The sequence below is a fragment of the Peromyscus leucopus genome, chromosome 3 (genome assembly GCF_004664715.2).
Source record: "Peromyscus leucopus breed LL Stock chromosome 3, UCI_PerLeu_2.1, whole genome shotgun sequence".
Lineage (NCBI taxonomy): Eukaryota > Metazoa > Chordata > Mammalia > Rodentia > Cricetidae > Peromyscus > Peromyscus leucopus.
In genome coordinates this window covers 104,719,677-104,736,459 of record NC_051065.1, presented here as the reverse complement: position 1 = coordinate 104,736,459, position 16,783 = coordinate 104,719,677, and the positions used below count along the sequence as shown (strand labels likewise).

Genomic DNA, 16,783 nt, shown 5'->3' with positions numbered 1-16,783 from the left:
GTGGCCACACGGGGGCGCTTCGGGCCGTGCCACTCAGGGTCCGCAAGCCTTTGCAAGGTTCTGGGCCGCACCCCCCGCCCGCGTCCCCATTAATCACGCGTGCTGACGGCGCCGACCCGCGCGCGGGCGGCGTGACGGCGCCGGTGACGGCGGGTGACGGAGCGGGCAATCGGCGGGCGCGCATCGGCCCATCTTATCGCGCCGGCCCAGCCTTCGCCCGCCGCGCGCCGCCCATTGATCGCGCGGGCTGGGGCCGGGGGTCAGCGCGGACGCTCGGCCTGACAGCCACATCCATCGCGCTGACGGCCGCACGCGCGCCTCGCCCGGCCATTAATCACCGCGCGGCGCCGACTGACGGGGAGGGCGACAGGGCCAGCGGGCGACTGCCAGCCCTGCCAGCCCGCATTTCCCACTGCCCGGCCCTGCCGCAGGTCACCCGCATCATCCCCAGGTCACTTGCAACCTGGGATGGGAGAACAGTGTGCATCTCTCAGGATCCCAAAGGAGAGCTGACTTGTCTGGCTGAGACTAGGTCATACCATAGCTCCTTTCTAGGAGCTGGCGGAGCCATTTCTGGAAACCAGAGAACAACCAGGAATGCATCCAAACGCAGAAGGCTGGACCTAAGCTTGCGCCTGTTTGACAAACTCTGACCTCCGCTAGCAACAAGAGCCAAGAACTGGGCATTCTTCTCTGAACCCTAGTCACATCGTGCCTGTGGCCTCAGAGCCTCACTCCGGCTTGGCAGGGCCTTTTCAGACATGGCCAGCTGCCCAACCAGGGCTGACTCAGGGTCTACAGGGTGTAACTCCCACCCTCTGCCTGCAACTCCATTTTCTTAGCTAAGGCTTGTTGACCCATCACTTTTTGGTGTGAGAAAGCAAGTTCTGTTCTTTCTTAAAACCCAGATATTCTCTGAATCAGCCTAGGGTTGAAGGCAACCTGAAGAGGTGAGGTGTCTGCAAAGCTGAGGACAACCATTCGCCTGGAGGCCACTTGGGGACCGGCACTGCACCTGGAATGAGGGGCAGAAGCTTCTACTCAGCCACCAAGCAGCTCAAGGAGTGGCTTCCAGGAGCCTGGCCCGGAGCTGGGATAGTGGCCACCTCCTGTGACCAGCCCCCATCCTGCCTGACTTTAATATTACAACAATTTTTCAAGCTGGAGCTGAACTAGTGGGAAAAATGGGGCTGCTGTAATTGTTGTTAGATTGTGTGTCAGCCTGATAAGATGTAACAAATACTTTCTCCCCACCAGGGTCTGCTGCCCGCCTGGGAATGGATGGAGAAACTTCTCACAGTCTGCGAGGGATGGGCCATAAAAACTTCGCCTGTAAGATTAATGTAATAATCACAGGCCTTGCTGGAGAAAAGAGAGGAAAATTAAAATAACCAAACCTTGCCACCTAGCCAGACCATCTCCCTCCTATCAGAGAATGGTCCCCCCCTCCTCAGGCACAGTCACAGCTCAGATGAGGGAGAAGGAGCAGGGCCAAGGGGCTGTGGCTAGGAAAAACAAGTCCTCACTGAAAGCTCTGGAGAGCAGGTGCCGAGGGCTGTACAAGAACATCTCCAACCCACCACTACTGCCACTGTTTCTATCCTGATCAGGTGCTGTGAAGGTTTTGACTCAGCCGTCACCTGCCTCAGTCTACCCTGCAGCCTCACCTGCTCAAGGTCAGATCCTCAGCTACTGCTGGGTATCAAGTCCAGACACACAGTTCCCAGCGCAGGCTCTAGCCAAGCTGAACGCAAATCTAATTTCTCCTGCTGGCTGGGCAGGCGATTTGGCCTCATGAGGACAAAATGATGTCACACCGAGAATGATGACACTTATAATCTCAGTACTCAGAAAGCAGAGGCAGGAGGATTGCCCCAAACTCAAAACCAGCCTGGTTTACATAGCAAGACTAACTCAAGACAAGGTACCCAATGTGCAAACTACCTACCCATGAGTCTACACTGACGGTAACTAAGCAGGTAAGCAGTGAGATGGTCGGTCCTCATGCAGACTCCCAAATCACGGTAACCTAACAGCCTGGAAGAGGCACAGCTGTTCTAAACCCAAGTGTGGTCAGCACAGAGCGACTTCACTCAAAAGAGCCCAGCACAGAACAGGAAGCATGAACAATGTCCCAGACATGGCAGCCTTGGCCAGGAGCTGAGGGTCACAGCAGAAGTGTCCTACTGAAAGTACCTGCCAAGATGGGCTGCAGACTTGTGTGGCTCTGAATGCCCAAGGGTTACCCCCGTCACTGTCCAGGTCTGAGAGGAAGACGAGGTGTGACATCCCAACAGCGCTCTCAACGCTGACAAACGTGCTGCCCTACTGCAGACTGCTGTCCCAGCAACGCCCTGCACTGACGCCACAGTAGCTGTAAATCTAAATTGGTCTGTAATTCCTGTGTATGTGCCATGCATAAATAACCTTGTTTTGTGCTGGGGATAGAACTCAGAACCTCCTATAGTAACTCCAGCTCCAGGGGCTCTGATGCCATCTTTTGGCCCCCACAGGCACCTGCCAAGTACACACACACACACACACACACACACACACACAGTAAGTACAAACATGAAAAGAGAGGTATCATCAAAATAACCTATTCAGTTTTATTAGAAAACAAGCCAAGTGGGAAGGGGTTCCTTCCAAGCAGCCACGGAGGTTTCCTAACTCAGAAAGAATGTTTCCACACAGAGCCAGCAACACTGTAAAGCATGCTTGACTCCAGCTCTGTCCACGGTGTGGGGTCTGTCCTCTGGGTGCACCTCCAAACCCAATGTTACTTCATGTACTTGTCCTGCTGATCAGCCAGAATCTTGGCAGAGGACTTGGCGTCATAGAAGAGTTCGCTGATCTCTTCCACGTGCTCCTTCTCAATGCTGTCCTTCCCGTTGATCTTCGCCAGCAGGTTGGCTGGGGTCAGCAGCTGCACCGAATACCTACAGCACAGCACAGTGGTCAAGATGGGGCCACTGAAGGGAGCCCCAAATCAGCAGGCAGCATGGGCACTGCCGCATGGCTGCAGCAGTCCAGCTGCAGTGAGCCCAGGGTGAGGACAGCAAAGGGGAACTTCCACCGCCCATCACAACTGAGACAGGGACACCAGGAGGCAGGGGACAGACACAGTGCTCTTCTCGAATCTGCCAAGGAGGTGACTCCATTTCTGCTGACAGACTCACACTATGATGCACACACACCCTGCCAGGGCAGACAGTGCCAACTTAGATGGGGACTTTGAACACGCAGAGAAATCAACCAGCGACCAGAAGCTCATGCTGGCCCAAGACGTGAAAACTCCATCACTGAACATTCAATCAAACAGCTGACAATGTCTTCCTTTACTCCAGGAACAAGAGCAACATACTCAAGGGGCACAGGAGGGCTCAGGGCCTGAAGAACTACCTCCTGTCTTCTCCAGTCACCGCCTCTGAGCCCTGACAGAACAGCCTGGAGAACACAGCACATGCGCTGATCCCCGGGCTGCGTCCACCAGACACCTGGAATCCACCCAGGGTAAGGTGATAGGGCAGGCCCTGCTCTACTGGGAAACTGAAATAGAGTGGTGTGGGCTCCGCCCGGGGCTTGTGGAGACTGAGTTCTAAAACTCATTTCTAGATCCTTGGCACTCTGAACTCATGCCTGCAGAAGGCCCTTGGCACAGCAGAAGGGTTCCAGCAGGCTGCTACCTGGCGTACCATACCTGAGTGTAGTCTTAGTGCCAATCTCTCCCAGGTGGTTGAGTGCCTCCTCGCTGATGTTGATGCCTTCTGTCTGGGCTCGGATCTTAATGATCTTTGGAGAAAAACCACGGTTAAGTGTCTCACCTGTGTTCAGTGTCTGCCCTGTTGATGGCCACCAGCCCTGCTGGCCTGCATCTTTGGGGATAACCCGCCCTAACCACAGTCCACCCGAATGACGTCACACCAGGGGGACCCCCATGTCCAGTGCAGCTCACAGCTTCCCCTGGCCCTCTCCATGGCTACAGAAAACTAGGACCACTCCTAGCTTTGCCCGCAAGGCTCCGACCTCTCCTGCCAGCTTGGGCACTATCACTTATGAGCACTCAAGCAAGAGAAGACATTTTTTATTTGCTTGATAAATACTATGGTTAAATAAATCAAAAAAGTTACTTGAAGAGATTTAGCAGCCTCCTAACATCGCTGAAATATCTAATCTATCAAGCGCCTAATGCTTGTTGCACTGAGGCTCCTGGGGAGGCTGGAGGGGCGGCCGGCAGCCGCGGAGATGCCGCAGCAGTGGCACGGGGTCCCACGGGCGCAGCAGCACTGAGTGATAAGGGCCAGCGGGATAATGATGTTGTGTGTTGCGGGGCCGAGATAACTCGAGGACTTCGAGCCTCATATAATACAGGAATTTTTCACTCTGGCAGCTTCGTAAACAAGATATCAAGGAGCCGTTGTTTAAATTAAAGCCGTAAAAACAGCCAGCGTAGAGGCATAGGAACTGGAAGACACTGAGTCCTAGCACCAGGCTCTAGAGAGAGAAAAGGTGTGTGGAAGCTTGAGACGGCTGAGCCTGACAACCCAGGACTCTGCCGGGGTCAGCAGTCATCACTGTCACCGTCAGCAGCCTGGAGCTGAGGTCAGCAGGCTGGCATGCATTCTTAAGAGGTGGCCACTTCACGGGCCACCACTGCTAGTGCTGCCTTTATCCAGAAAAGGCCGTAAGAGCAGAACTGGGGGAAACCTCTTGACTAGTTCGAACATGTCCCAAACACCACAGAGGCCACAAACCCGTCTGCTGTGCTCCTCAGGGGTCAGGATGTGAGCATATATACACACAGGCTCAGCCATCAGGTCCAACAGCAGAGGAGCCCAGGGCAGTCACCAGGTGAGCTCAAGAGCTATGGAAAGAAAGCTAGGAAGGATGGCCCCCTGCTCTGCTCCAGCAGCCAGCTACACGACTCAAGGACTCGTGACCTCGGGCCAACAGCAAAAATGGCTGCTCAGGAGTCTTCTGGAACGGCAAGAGGGACTGGGATGTATGTACATCAGTGGCAGGGCATGTTCTCAGCATGCATTGGGTCCTAGGTCCCATCCCCAGGTCTGCCAACTCCAGAGAGATACAAAGACTGAAGGGCAGAGGCTGGCAAGGGGAGGGCCAGCATCATCTCTTTGCTGACTGGATCTGTGGCTTGGCTTCCTTCCATAATACCAGGGATATCTGCTCTCACTGTCTCTAGAACAGGCCGGAGCAATTGTGGGCGCTCCTACTTCAGCTGCTTGGGAACAGGCGGCTCATGGAAGAGATCTTTAATCATTTAATAACCTGCAGGGATGTTTGTGAGGTGTCAGCACCAGGGGCACCCTGCACCCATTAAGTTGAGCTTGTCTATGTAAAACCTGCCTTAACTCCAGCAAAAGGCTGAGGGGATCCCTGGAGCCACTAAGGCCAAAGCGAGACCCAGACAGGAAGCCACCGGGAGAAGCCTGGAGACTGACCTGAGCAGGCCTGTCCGTCACAGCACCAGTATGAGGGGAGGCAGAGCACTCCAGAGGAGCTTCACCTGGAGCTCCAAGGTGAGCTTCTCCGGAGGGGGCCAGCTCCACCACTTAGTTATCACAAAGCTGTCGTCAAAGACCCTAGAGGCTGGCCATGAAAAAGCAGCTGAGGATGATGGTGCCCTGTCCCATCACAATCTCACAGAATGCATGTGATAGTTTTGCAAAGCAAGGAGACGGTCTTCTTTGTCACCATCTCAATGGAACCTGAGTGACAATGCCTCAAAACCAAAGGTAGGTCTCTCATTTCCCAGAGAAAGGGCTGTTCTGATTTGTGATAAGACACTGACCAAAGCAACTTGGGAGGAAAGGTCTACACATCTCATAGATTACAGTACAGCGTCCAGGGAAGCCAGGCCAGGAACTCAAGGGGGAGCCTGGAGGCAGGAACTGAGGCAGAGACATGGAGGTGTGCTGCTTACTGGGTGGCTCCCAGGTTCATGCTTGGCTAGTTTCTTCCACAGTCCAGGCCCACTTAGGAATGCCTAAATGGCACTGTCCTGGAACTCTAGACCAGGCTGGCCTTGAACTCAAGAGAGATTCGCCTGCCTGCCTGCCTCTGCCTCCCAAGTGCTGGGATCAAAGGTGTGCGCCACCACTGCCAGGTTGTGGTTTTCTTCTGAGACAGGATCTTACTACACCTCAAAATTGTGATCCTCCTGCCTCATCTTGTTGGCATGGCAGGTGTGCATTACTATATCAGGCAACTATATCATACTTGCCCTTCTGGAGGCTGATAGCATCTGGTGGTCATTAAGTCCATGTTTTCTTTTCTTTTCTTTTTTTGAGACAGGGTTTCTCTGTGTAGCTTTGGTGCCTGTCCTGAATCTCGCTCTGTAGACCAGGCTGGCCTTGAACTCACAGAGATCCACCTGGCTCTGCCTCCCGAGTGCTGGAATTAAAGGCGTGAGCCACCACTGCCCTGCTAAGTCCATGTTTTCTTTTCCCTTTTCCTCAAGCTCATCAAGAGTAGATAGATGGACCAGACCCACAGAGAGCAGAGGTTCTAACCCATCCCAGAATGTCCACTCAGAAGAACGACCCATCTTTCAGAGTCACAAGGACACTGTGACTTTCTCAGACTGGTGAGCAAAAGCGGGGGGTGGGGGGGGTGGGGGGGGTGTCCAGAGGCTTACCTGCTTCATCTCCTGTGGTGTATACAGCATGGTCCTGATGATCATCACCCGGTCCAGCAGGTCCAGTGGGATGCCGTGTGGAGAGGTGATGTCCTCAGTGCCCCTGCAAGAGCCAAAAATCACTCCCATTACCCAAGGAACTCTGAGATCCTGAACAACAGACACATGAGTAGAGGCACTCTTGGGACAGAGTAGGTTACTAGCATCCCCAAGAATCAGGGCCAGGTGGCCCAGGGGAACAGCTTCATCATCCCAAAAATAGAAAATTTGGGAAGATGGAACACAACAAAACCCAAAAAACCCTAACTATTTGCCACACCTTCAATGAGTGTTTTATAGTTATACTGCCAATGTGTGCATTTTTCTGGTTTTGCCTGTTGCTTCAGTCTTAATAACCATTCTTAATTTTACTTGACAGCACATATTAATGAATTATTTCCTCTGAAACTATCACCATGCCTGAGCAGCATAAGGGTCTAAGGAATGGATGACTACGCCAGTCTGCACAGCTACATGAGTGACCCAGTTGCCCAACACCATAGCCAGCAAAGCATTTGAATTCCTAAATGTTTGCTGCTTTAGTGATTTAGAAAAAGAGAAAGGGGAACACCTTGATTGAGTTGCATTTCCTTGGTTACTAATGAGGCACAAATGTTTTCCCTAACATTCACTCTTTTCTTCCTGAGAATTGTCCAATTACATCCTTTGTTTCTCTCTTTATCCCTTAGCCAAGCCCTTGTCAACAGTCAGGAGAGGAAGCCTGCCAACCTGCCAGGCCTGTGCCAGCTGCCTGATGGGACAGACACATGCTGGGCAGACACTGGTGCCCTACAGGCCGGCCCAGCTGCAGCCATGGGGGCTTAGTAGCTGTGGCTCTGCATCAGGCCATCCTAACACGGGTGGCCATCAGCCTCCCTAACCTCTCCCTAGTCACAGCTGCAAAAGATACCACAGCTGATTAAAAAAAGAAAGAATAAGGCATGCCACTTTAACTTGTTAATATCAAAATATGTCGTTTTAGGGCTGGCAACACAGTCCAGCAGGCAAAGGTGCTTGCTTACCAAGCCCAATAGTCTGAGTTTAGTTCCCAGAACCTATATGGTGCAGAGAGAACCTGCACAAGTGTGTGACGCTAAGGGAGTGTGAGAATGCGCACACAGACACACAAAAAAGGAAGGAAGAAGAAAAGGGATGCAAGCAAGAAAGAAAAAAACATTCAAACATCTATTTTGAAATCTTTCTAATGCAGTTTAGTACCAGTGTATATTTATTATAAAAATAAATGGAAGTAAGATGTACAGCAGCACAGGATAAACTTGAAACCTACTAAGGAAAACAAGCCAGACACCAAAGGACAATGGGTGACAAACTGCACTCCAGGAAATTAAGTGGCCACATCCACAGAAGGAAATCAGAGGCTACTGCGGTCGTCGTCTACTGCGGCAGTCTACTGCGGCCGTCTACCACGGTCGTCTACTGCAATTGTCTACTGCGGTCGTCGTCTACTGTGGCCGTCTACTGCAGTCTGAATGGGAAGATGGGACTGGATACGTAAGGGCTACATGAGTCCTGTTTGGGGGTGAGGAAAAGGTTCTGGTGGAAACAGGCTGGTAGACAGCTCAGTGGTTGAGGACACTGGTTGCTTTTAAAGAGGACCTGTTGTTTGGTTCCCAGCACCCACGTGGTGGCCCACAACTGTCTGTAACTGCAGTTCCAGGGGATCCAGTGCCCTCTTCTGGCCTCCACAGGCTCCTGCATGGATGTGGTGCACAGACACAGATAAAAATAAATGAGTCTGTAAAAAAGTTTTGGAAACACAGATAGTAGTGATGGTTGCATCACTACTACATATGTCAATGCACGCTTTAGCACTGGGGTGTGCTCAGCGATGGCCTGCCTTGTAAGCATGGCACCCTAGGTTTGATGCCCAGCACCATGTAAGACTGAGTGTGGTGTACAAGCCTGTATTACTACACTACCATGCCTCAGGAGGATCAAGAGTTCTAGGTTACCATCAGCTATACAAGGAATCTGAGGCCAGCAACACTTTTTTTAAATAATAAGGGAGAATTGTAAAATATGAAGTTTTAGCAGGATTCAAATCACAGTACTTACAATAGTTACCATCTTTTCAAGAAAAGTAACTTTTAAAAATGGTATTTAAATTTTTGTTACTGAATTCCCTTTCAATTCTTCTTAGAGTTTATTTGGGAGGGTTTTTTGGGAGGGTGGAGTCTCAGGACATCTAAAAATCTCAACTCTGCCATGTTGAAATAGTCCAAGAACAAAAATATTCAGAATTCCACAGCCTCATTATAAATCATCTTGGATTCATACATGATAAAAGCATAAGAAATTTAATGGAAAAAGGTATGTGAGAAATGAAGTGCCTCTCCAGCAGCCCTCAAAAGAACAGAACTTACATGAGTGTGGTTCCTGAGCTTCTTATGGTTGAGTTCATAAAGCTAAAACTTAAACCAAAAGACCACTCAGAAGCTATTAAGTGTTGTAGAATATTACTTAAAGATGTATTACATTTGTTTATGCTGTGGAATATCTGTTCAATGATGCAAAGATGTGTTATTATACCTGTCTCAAACACCTGACTGGGCTAACAAAAAGCTGAGCAGTCAATAGTAAGGCAGGAGAAAGGATAGGCAGGGCTGGCAGGCAGAAAGAATAAATAAATAGGAGGGGAAATCTGGGGGAGGAGAAAGAAAAGCAGAAGGACATCTGAGGCCAGCCACCTAGCTACAGAGCAAGTCACAGAGAAAGAAGGAAAAGATATACAGAAATAGAGTAAGGTAAAAGTGTAATTGGATGTTTCCTGTTCCACCTGCTTGTTCCCAAATACCTGGCAGCCGCTTCCCAAATAAATGACTCTGAGGCTTAATATTATTTACGAATGGTCAGTTGATAGCTCAGGCTTGTTACTAGCTAACTCTTACACTTAAATTAACCCATATTTTTATTTATGCTTTGCCACGTGGCTCATGACTTGTTACTTCATTTTCTACATGCCCTGCTTGTCCTGTGGGAGCTTGCTGTCTCCCCCAAACTCTCCAGACTCTGCCCTTCTTCCTTCCATCATTCTCTCTGCATCAGGCTGTTTCTCGCCCAATCTATTCTTGCCCTGCTACCGGTCAATCAGTCTTTTTTTATTAACAATGAGCATTATCCACAGCATTAAAAGCCCATAGGCAAAAAGTAGATGGGATAATTTAAGTTAAGAAAAGCTGGCAAGAAACAAGCCAAAGCTAAGGCTGGGCATTTATAAGAAAGAATAAGACTCCGTGTGATTTATTTGGTAGTTGGGTGGCAGGCTCCCCTAAGAGCCAAAGAGTATTAAACAACAACAACAACAATTAAGGACTGCCAAGTACTATTTAATCATCCAAGCTATGAATCTGTAGCACAAAGATTATTCTGGAAAACCCATTCGTGGGAAATTGTCTGTGGACGCCCATGTGAGACAAGAAAAACACAAGGACACTGTTCAGTGGCAGCTGCAGGGACAGCGCTGAACTAGGAACAAAGTGGAGCACATCTTATTACAAACCTCTTAATAAATGTATTTCGGTTAATATTGCACTCCCGGGTAGACAGTCTAGACTGTGAGCCTACAGACCCAGTGCTCCTTGAGCTTGGGTACAATGCCTCTGCAGGATGCACTGGGTCTCTAGAAACATAGCTTTCACTTGAGCAAAGAGCCCACTCACTTTTTAACACTCCTCTGCCTGAAACTCTGGGCTCTATACCATGCCACTGTTGACTTCTGGACCCCATACTTTCTGTCAGAGGCTGTGCTGTGCACTGTTGGATGCTACGCCACATCCACAGCACCAAGTCATGAAAAATAAAAATGTCTCCAGATATTGCCAGATGTTCACAGGAAAAACGGCCCCTGTTTGAGGATCAGTGCTCACTGCTGCTCTCTGTAATACATAATGCCAGGGATACAGATGACACAAGGCTTTGTTGGTGACTGAAAATGCAGTAAACACCTAAGCAATTCAACAGGCAACTTCCTGACATGCTCCTTAGTGGACACAATGAGACACTTTAAAAGGCCAGCCATATGACTTGGCTGCCAATGCAACTTGATAAGAATGGTCATTTTGGGCTAGGGAGAGGCTGTGCAATCAAGAGAGCTTACTGCTCTTCCAGAGGACCCAGGTTCAGTTCCCAACACCACACCAGGTGGTTCATAACCACCTACAACTGTTCCAGGGTATCTAACACCCTCTGACATCTGTGGCACATGCACACACATACATGGCGCACATAAATGCATGCACATACACACACAATAAATATTTTTTGAAGGATGGTCATTTCAATGAACAGTTCTATGACAGCTGGACATCTTTATATCTGTGATGCAGAATTGACCCTTCTTTCACTATGCACAAAAATTAACCCCAAATGATGTATGAACCAAGAGCTGAACTGCAGACTCTTGGAAGAAAACAAGGGCATGCACCTACGGTCTCAGGTTAGACAGTGCTTCTTACTGAGAGCAAAGCACAACGGTAGGCAGGCTGGACTCCAAGGTGGACTGGAATTTGTTATTGGGGGCAGGAGGGTGAAAACCATAGATAGCATTGCACACCCAAGGCAAGTACTCTACTGAGCTCAACTCCTAACCCACAAATTAGTTCTGAATAAAAATTTAAAACCTATGTCAAAAAATTGATAAGACTACCCAAAGAAAGGTAGAAAATACTCAGATACATTTACATAATGTTCATTCATTATTGATCTATGCAATAAATATCCTACATCCAAAGTACATAAAGATTTTGTTTTGCTTTTTTCGAGACAGGGTTTCTCTGTGTAGCCTTGGCTGCCCTGGAACTCACTCTGTAGACCAGGTTGGTCTTGAACTCACAGAGATCCGCCTGCCTCTGCCTCCTGAGTGCTGGGATTAAAGACACCTGGCCATAAAGAATGTTTACTGTTCAAGAATAAAGACAAACAACCTAAATGAAAACTGGACACATCTGTAATCCCAGAACTTGGGAGGATTAGAAGTTCAAGGTCATCTTTGGCTAGATAGCATAAGTTTGAGGCCAGGATGGGATACATGAGACCTTGTTGCAAAAAACAAACAAATAGGCACAGAACATGATTAAACATTTCTCCAAAGATTTATAAGTGACTATAAAAATAAAATGTTCAACTTCCCACCACCCATTAGGAAACACAAATCAAACTAATGTGCTGCACTTTCTACCCACTGGTATCTCTAATTGGAAAGAGAGATACTGGGGAGCACTGGAAGAATGGAAACATGGGACTCTGCCCAATGCTGGTGGGGCGTAAAGAGGGCAGTGACTTGGAAAAAGTCATCATTGTTGAAAGGCTGATCAGTTACTACCTAATCCAGCACCCATACTCCTAGGGACACATCCCAAAGAAGTCACAACTATATCCACATAAGATGTGCACAGATGTTCACAGCAGCATTACTCATCATAGCCAAAAGAACTCCTGCCTACCTGCTGAGGAATGGACAGGTGACATACGCCATCCAATATTCCACACTATGGAATATGGTTCTGCTACAAAGTGTAAAAAGCAACACAGATGAACCCTGAGAACAAGCAGAGTGAATGACGGCAACCACAAGAGGCCAGGTCATATAGTACCATTTATATGAAAAAAGGCAAATCTGTAGAGACAGTGAACATACTACAAACTACTGAATGCTCCATTGTGCACCAGATATGTCTATCAATACAGTGCTTTTTTTAAAGCATCATTCTGGACATGTGTTACAGGTCAACCACATTGGTCTAAGTCTTGACACTTTGGCGCAAGGTAACCAACCTTCAGAAATTCCTACCAACCTTCCTAAATCCCAGGAAGACATGGCTCCATGGGAAAATGGACCCTCCACAGGCAGAGCTGGGGTCAGTGCTGGCCACTCTCATCTAACAGCTGGTGCTCCTGGACCCAAAGGGAAAGGATTCCTTGGAACAGCAAAGGGGTAGGCACCTCTTCCTCCAGCATCCACAGGTGAACACTTTTCCTTACGTACGTTACCCAGAGGACCTGGGGATAGTCTGCCAGGGCCAAGAGGGCTTTATGACAGGGCCACATGACCTGTCATGCTCCCACAGGTTACTGAGACCAAGCCATGCACAGGACAGATAAGCAGGGAACAACCTATGGTACACCACTCCAGGCCCACATGGCTTAGAGCAGTGGTTCTCAACCTGTGGGTCATCACTTAAGACCATTGGAAAACATATTTATATTACAATTCATAACAGTAGCAAAATTACAGTGACAAAGTAGCAACAAAAATAATTTTACGATTGGGGTCACCACCATGAGAGGAACTGTATTAAAGGATTGCAGCATTAGGAGGGTTGAGAACCACTGGCTTAGAGACTCTGCACTCAACATTTAATCTGTGTAATTTACAAGAAAAACAAGGGACTTGCTTAAGGTATGGGCTTCCATATGCCTGATATATATATCCCTTGTGGGAGGGAACCAGGCTCGTGCTAGGACTTATGCCCTAGACAACACAAGGCCAGCAGGCAGTAGGCTCATGTCTGAGGCTCAACCCATGAAGCCACTGCCACAGAGCTGGTAAGATGGCCAGAAGCCAAAGGTTGAATGGAAGGCAACTTCTGGAAAGGGCACTGTCATGGCTATATTTTCACAGCAATGGTGTCAGAGCTAGTGTTCCCTGATGCCAGCTGTATAACAGTCCTGTACACTGTCACTGTGATTGGTTTAGTAAAGAAGCTGACTGGCCAATAGCTGGACAGGATAAGGTTAGGCGGGAGAACCAGACTAAGGACATTGGGAAGAAGTCAGAGGAGTCACCAGCCAGACACAGAGAAGAAGCAGAGGGTGCAAGATGAAAGAGAGGTGATGTCCTGTGGCAGAATGTAGATTAATGGGCTAATTTAAGTTCTAAGAGTTAGATAGTAACAAGCCTGAGCCACAGGCTGAGCATTTATATTTAAGTTTCTGTGCGGTTATTTGGGAGCAACTGCAGAGAAACTCCGCTTACAGCCAGCTCCATGTGATGCCATGCTCAACACTTCATGCCTACTCACTGCCCAGCAGCCACTGGGTTGAAGCATCATGTGGGCTTTCCAGCAAGCTGAGTGGCAGCACTTTTGGCTTGTAGTCTACCATTGGGAGGTAACCTCATCTGCCCTTGGGTGTCAGGGTGCCCTGACATCACTTTGTATGTGGCTCATATAGAGAGCACTAGAAAGCTGACAAAGAGAAAGCCCTCAACACTGTGACTTCCCTTCAGAGCTTGGGTGTCAGGTGTGATGCTTGTGGTACACAAGCTCAGCAGCTTCTCTGGGGAGAAGGCTGTGCATAGCTCACCACAGGCTGCTCACATTGTGCAGATATTCCTGGACTCTGTCTTTTAGCATTCTAGCCAAAACTTGCTGAGGCTGTGTACTCTGGAGTCCAGTCTTCACCTGAACCCAAGCCACATGCACAGCTGGTGAGAGCTCAGGCCCTGCCTGTCCAAGCTAGCAGGTGCAGCAGTGCAGTGTGGTGCTCCATGTGGGCGTTCCACCATCTCTTGTGGGTGCTGTCAACCTGATGGAGCATCCCCACTAGCACTCAGCACCAAACCCACTTTTAGAGTTCATATGGCTGGCAAGAGTTTGGTTCTCACAGCAGGCTGGGATCAAGAGCTCCTTCCTCCTGGATATAGCCCTGGCAACTGGGGCCCAGAGCTGCCAGCCTCTGTTGGCACCCACTGGGCTAGGTTAGCTCTGTTGGCAGAGCTCCCAGCAGGGGGCATCATATGTCTATGCTGAGCCCAGATGAAGCTGTGCAAAAAAAAAGCAAGTCTCCAGCAGAGCCATGGATGCCAGGCTTTCTGGGCCAGGGCCCACATGTAGCTTCCAGATGCCACCCAGGTGGGCCTGATCCTCTCCAGAAGCTGGCCTAGACCTGGCACGACAGCTTCCTCCAACCCTGCAGGAGGCACCTGTGATAGTCAGAAGACTATCCAGACTATCAGAGGGAGCCAGAACAGCCACATAATGAGCCACATACATATCCCAACTCCAAGTGGGCAGGGACACAACTGAGGGCTGCTGTGTAATGCACTGGTGCTCATAGCAAGCACCAGACTATTCCCTACCAGCCCGCCCCAGAGCCAGCAGCACCCAGCGTGGACAATCTTAGTGTAGACTAAGTTTCCCCAGCAAGAGCCAGTGACATTCTTCTATGTGGCCCATCATCATGGAGTGGCAAGCCAGCAGCTGGGCTTTTGGTTCAGTGTAGCTCTGGCTGTCATGAATATTCATGGGCCATAGGACTCTTTTCCAGTTTCCAGTGACTGCTGTCAGGACTACATAGTCCCAGGGCACTGTTTCATGTAACTGCTGTGGGCTTGAAAAGCAGCCCTTTACATCCCAGCACTGCAGAGACCAGCCCCGAATGTCCCAAAGGACCATAGAAAACCTCTAGGCCACTACAACTACATATTAGGAACCTGACATGGGCCTCAGACAAAAGCGTGCACATTCTCTGCAGGTCAGACCCCGAGTACTAAGGACAAAATGGAGACTGGAAAAGCCCTCCACCCAGCTCTGTGCTTGCACTAACAGGGGAGAGACTGTATGACCACCCAGCATCCAGGACTCAACTCTCAAGGGGGTGTGAGGGAGGATGGCCACCAAGGTACCACCGTGTCACAGAAAGGTCTGGAATGGGAAGAACAGGGCAAGTTACATCATTCAGTTCCCTCACCGGAAGTGAGGCGGGTATCACTCAGCAGGAGATCAGCAGCTAACCCATGACATCCCAACGAAGACCCGCCCTATGTGACCATCACTTTCACACTCAATGGCCCTAAAGACCACTGGGAAGACTCCTCATCACAACAACACTGACACACAACCTTGCTTCTCCCCCATCTGCCTCATGGTGCTGCGGGTATCCTGAGTCCAAGCAGGAAACCTGCTCAGAAGGAAGGTGGAAACCCGGGCAGGCGGGAAGGGCCCTACCTGATGACACAGTTGCCTCGGTTGGATGCGAAAATGACAATGGGGGCGATGGAAGATTCCAGAGCTCGGTGCAGGTAGGTAAAGCACTCGATGTCCAGCATGTGGACCTCGTCGACAAAGAGTACTCCGGGAACGAGTTCTGCGACGCCCTGGTCAATGTATTTGTTCACCACCTTGTTGATCTCCCCTCGAAGTTTATCTAGATGAGGGAGGGCAGGGTCAGCAGCAGCAATCAGCTCCCGCTCTGAGCTGACTTCCATCCAAACCCACCCTTGCCGCCCGTTTCCCTGGCTGTGAGGCCCCAGCAGGCCCAGGCCACACTCCAGCTTCAATTACGTCGTCTGAAACAGGAACAAACACAGCTAAAGGCCACAAAACTGGCAGCTCTCCCTAAAGTTGTCTGGCTAACCCAAAGAGCGTTGTGTACAGGAAGACCATCACCTCTCCACACTCCCCATCCTGCCTTCCTAGCTCACTCTCCCAACCTGATGATCCAGCTCCCACCGCATCTCAGAGACTAGCAGATTTGGAGCCTAGGATGACAGGAGTTTTCATATGCAAATCTTCCTGTTCTGTGTTCTGTAAATGACCATCTTGTGGCCCTATATGACAATGCTTAGGTTAATTAGCCTTCAATCAAGTGTAGTCTTGGCCCTCCCTGGAGAGGAAGATGGTTTCTAGCTCCTAGATGACGAGGTTATCCAGAGTCATACAAGCCGCCCCAGGTCACAGCCCAGTCCTGAAAACACCATCAGGGTCAGGTCACAGACAGAACCAGAAGCCCTGCAGAAGCTGCTGCCTCTTCCACTACATCTACCAGGTAAGGACTGCCTGAGAGTAAAGAACAAAGTCAGGGCAAAAGGCTGTGGCTGTGGCTGTGTGCAGCACACACCTGGGCCTCAACACTAGGGAGGCTGAGGCAGGAGGTGCAGAGTGCAAGGCTATTCCAGACTGTACCGTAAAACCCTGTCACATCAGCCACAAAGCCAAGCAAAGACCCAGACCCAGCTGCTCTTGGGATCTGGAAGAACTGTCTCCAGCTGCTCCCCTGGCTGAGACCTCCAAGATCACAGAGACTTCAGTGTTTCACCCACATTTTAAGGTCATTAGGGAAAAGAGG

General features: G+C 49.7%; 1 protein-coding gene across 1 annotated transcript in view; it reads right to left on the bottom strand.

The window, feature by feature from the left end:
• Window positions 1–2,584: 2,584 nt before the first annotated feature.
• Window positions 2,585–16,783, bottom strand: part of Ruvbl1 (RuvB like AAA ATPase 1) — a 40,045-nt gene continuing 25,846 nt past the window's right edge. The window contains exons 8-11 of the mRNA XM_028854233.2: window positions 15,664–15,862; window positions 6,659–6,761; window positions 3,701–3,792; window positions 2,585–2,939 (exon numbers count right to left, since the gene is read on the bottom strand). Of these exons, the coding sequence (XP_028710066.1) occupies window positions 2,780–2,939; window positions 3,701–3,792; window positions 6,659–6,761; window positions 15,664–15,862 (554 nt within the window). The 3' untranslated portion in view covers window positions 2,585–2,779. The remainder of the gene's footprint in view (window positions 2,940–3,700; window positions 3,793–6,658; window positions 6,762–15,663; window positions 15,863–16,783) is intronic.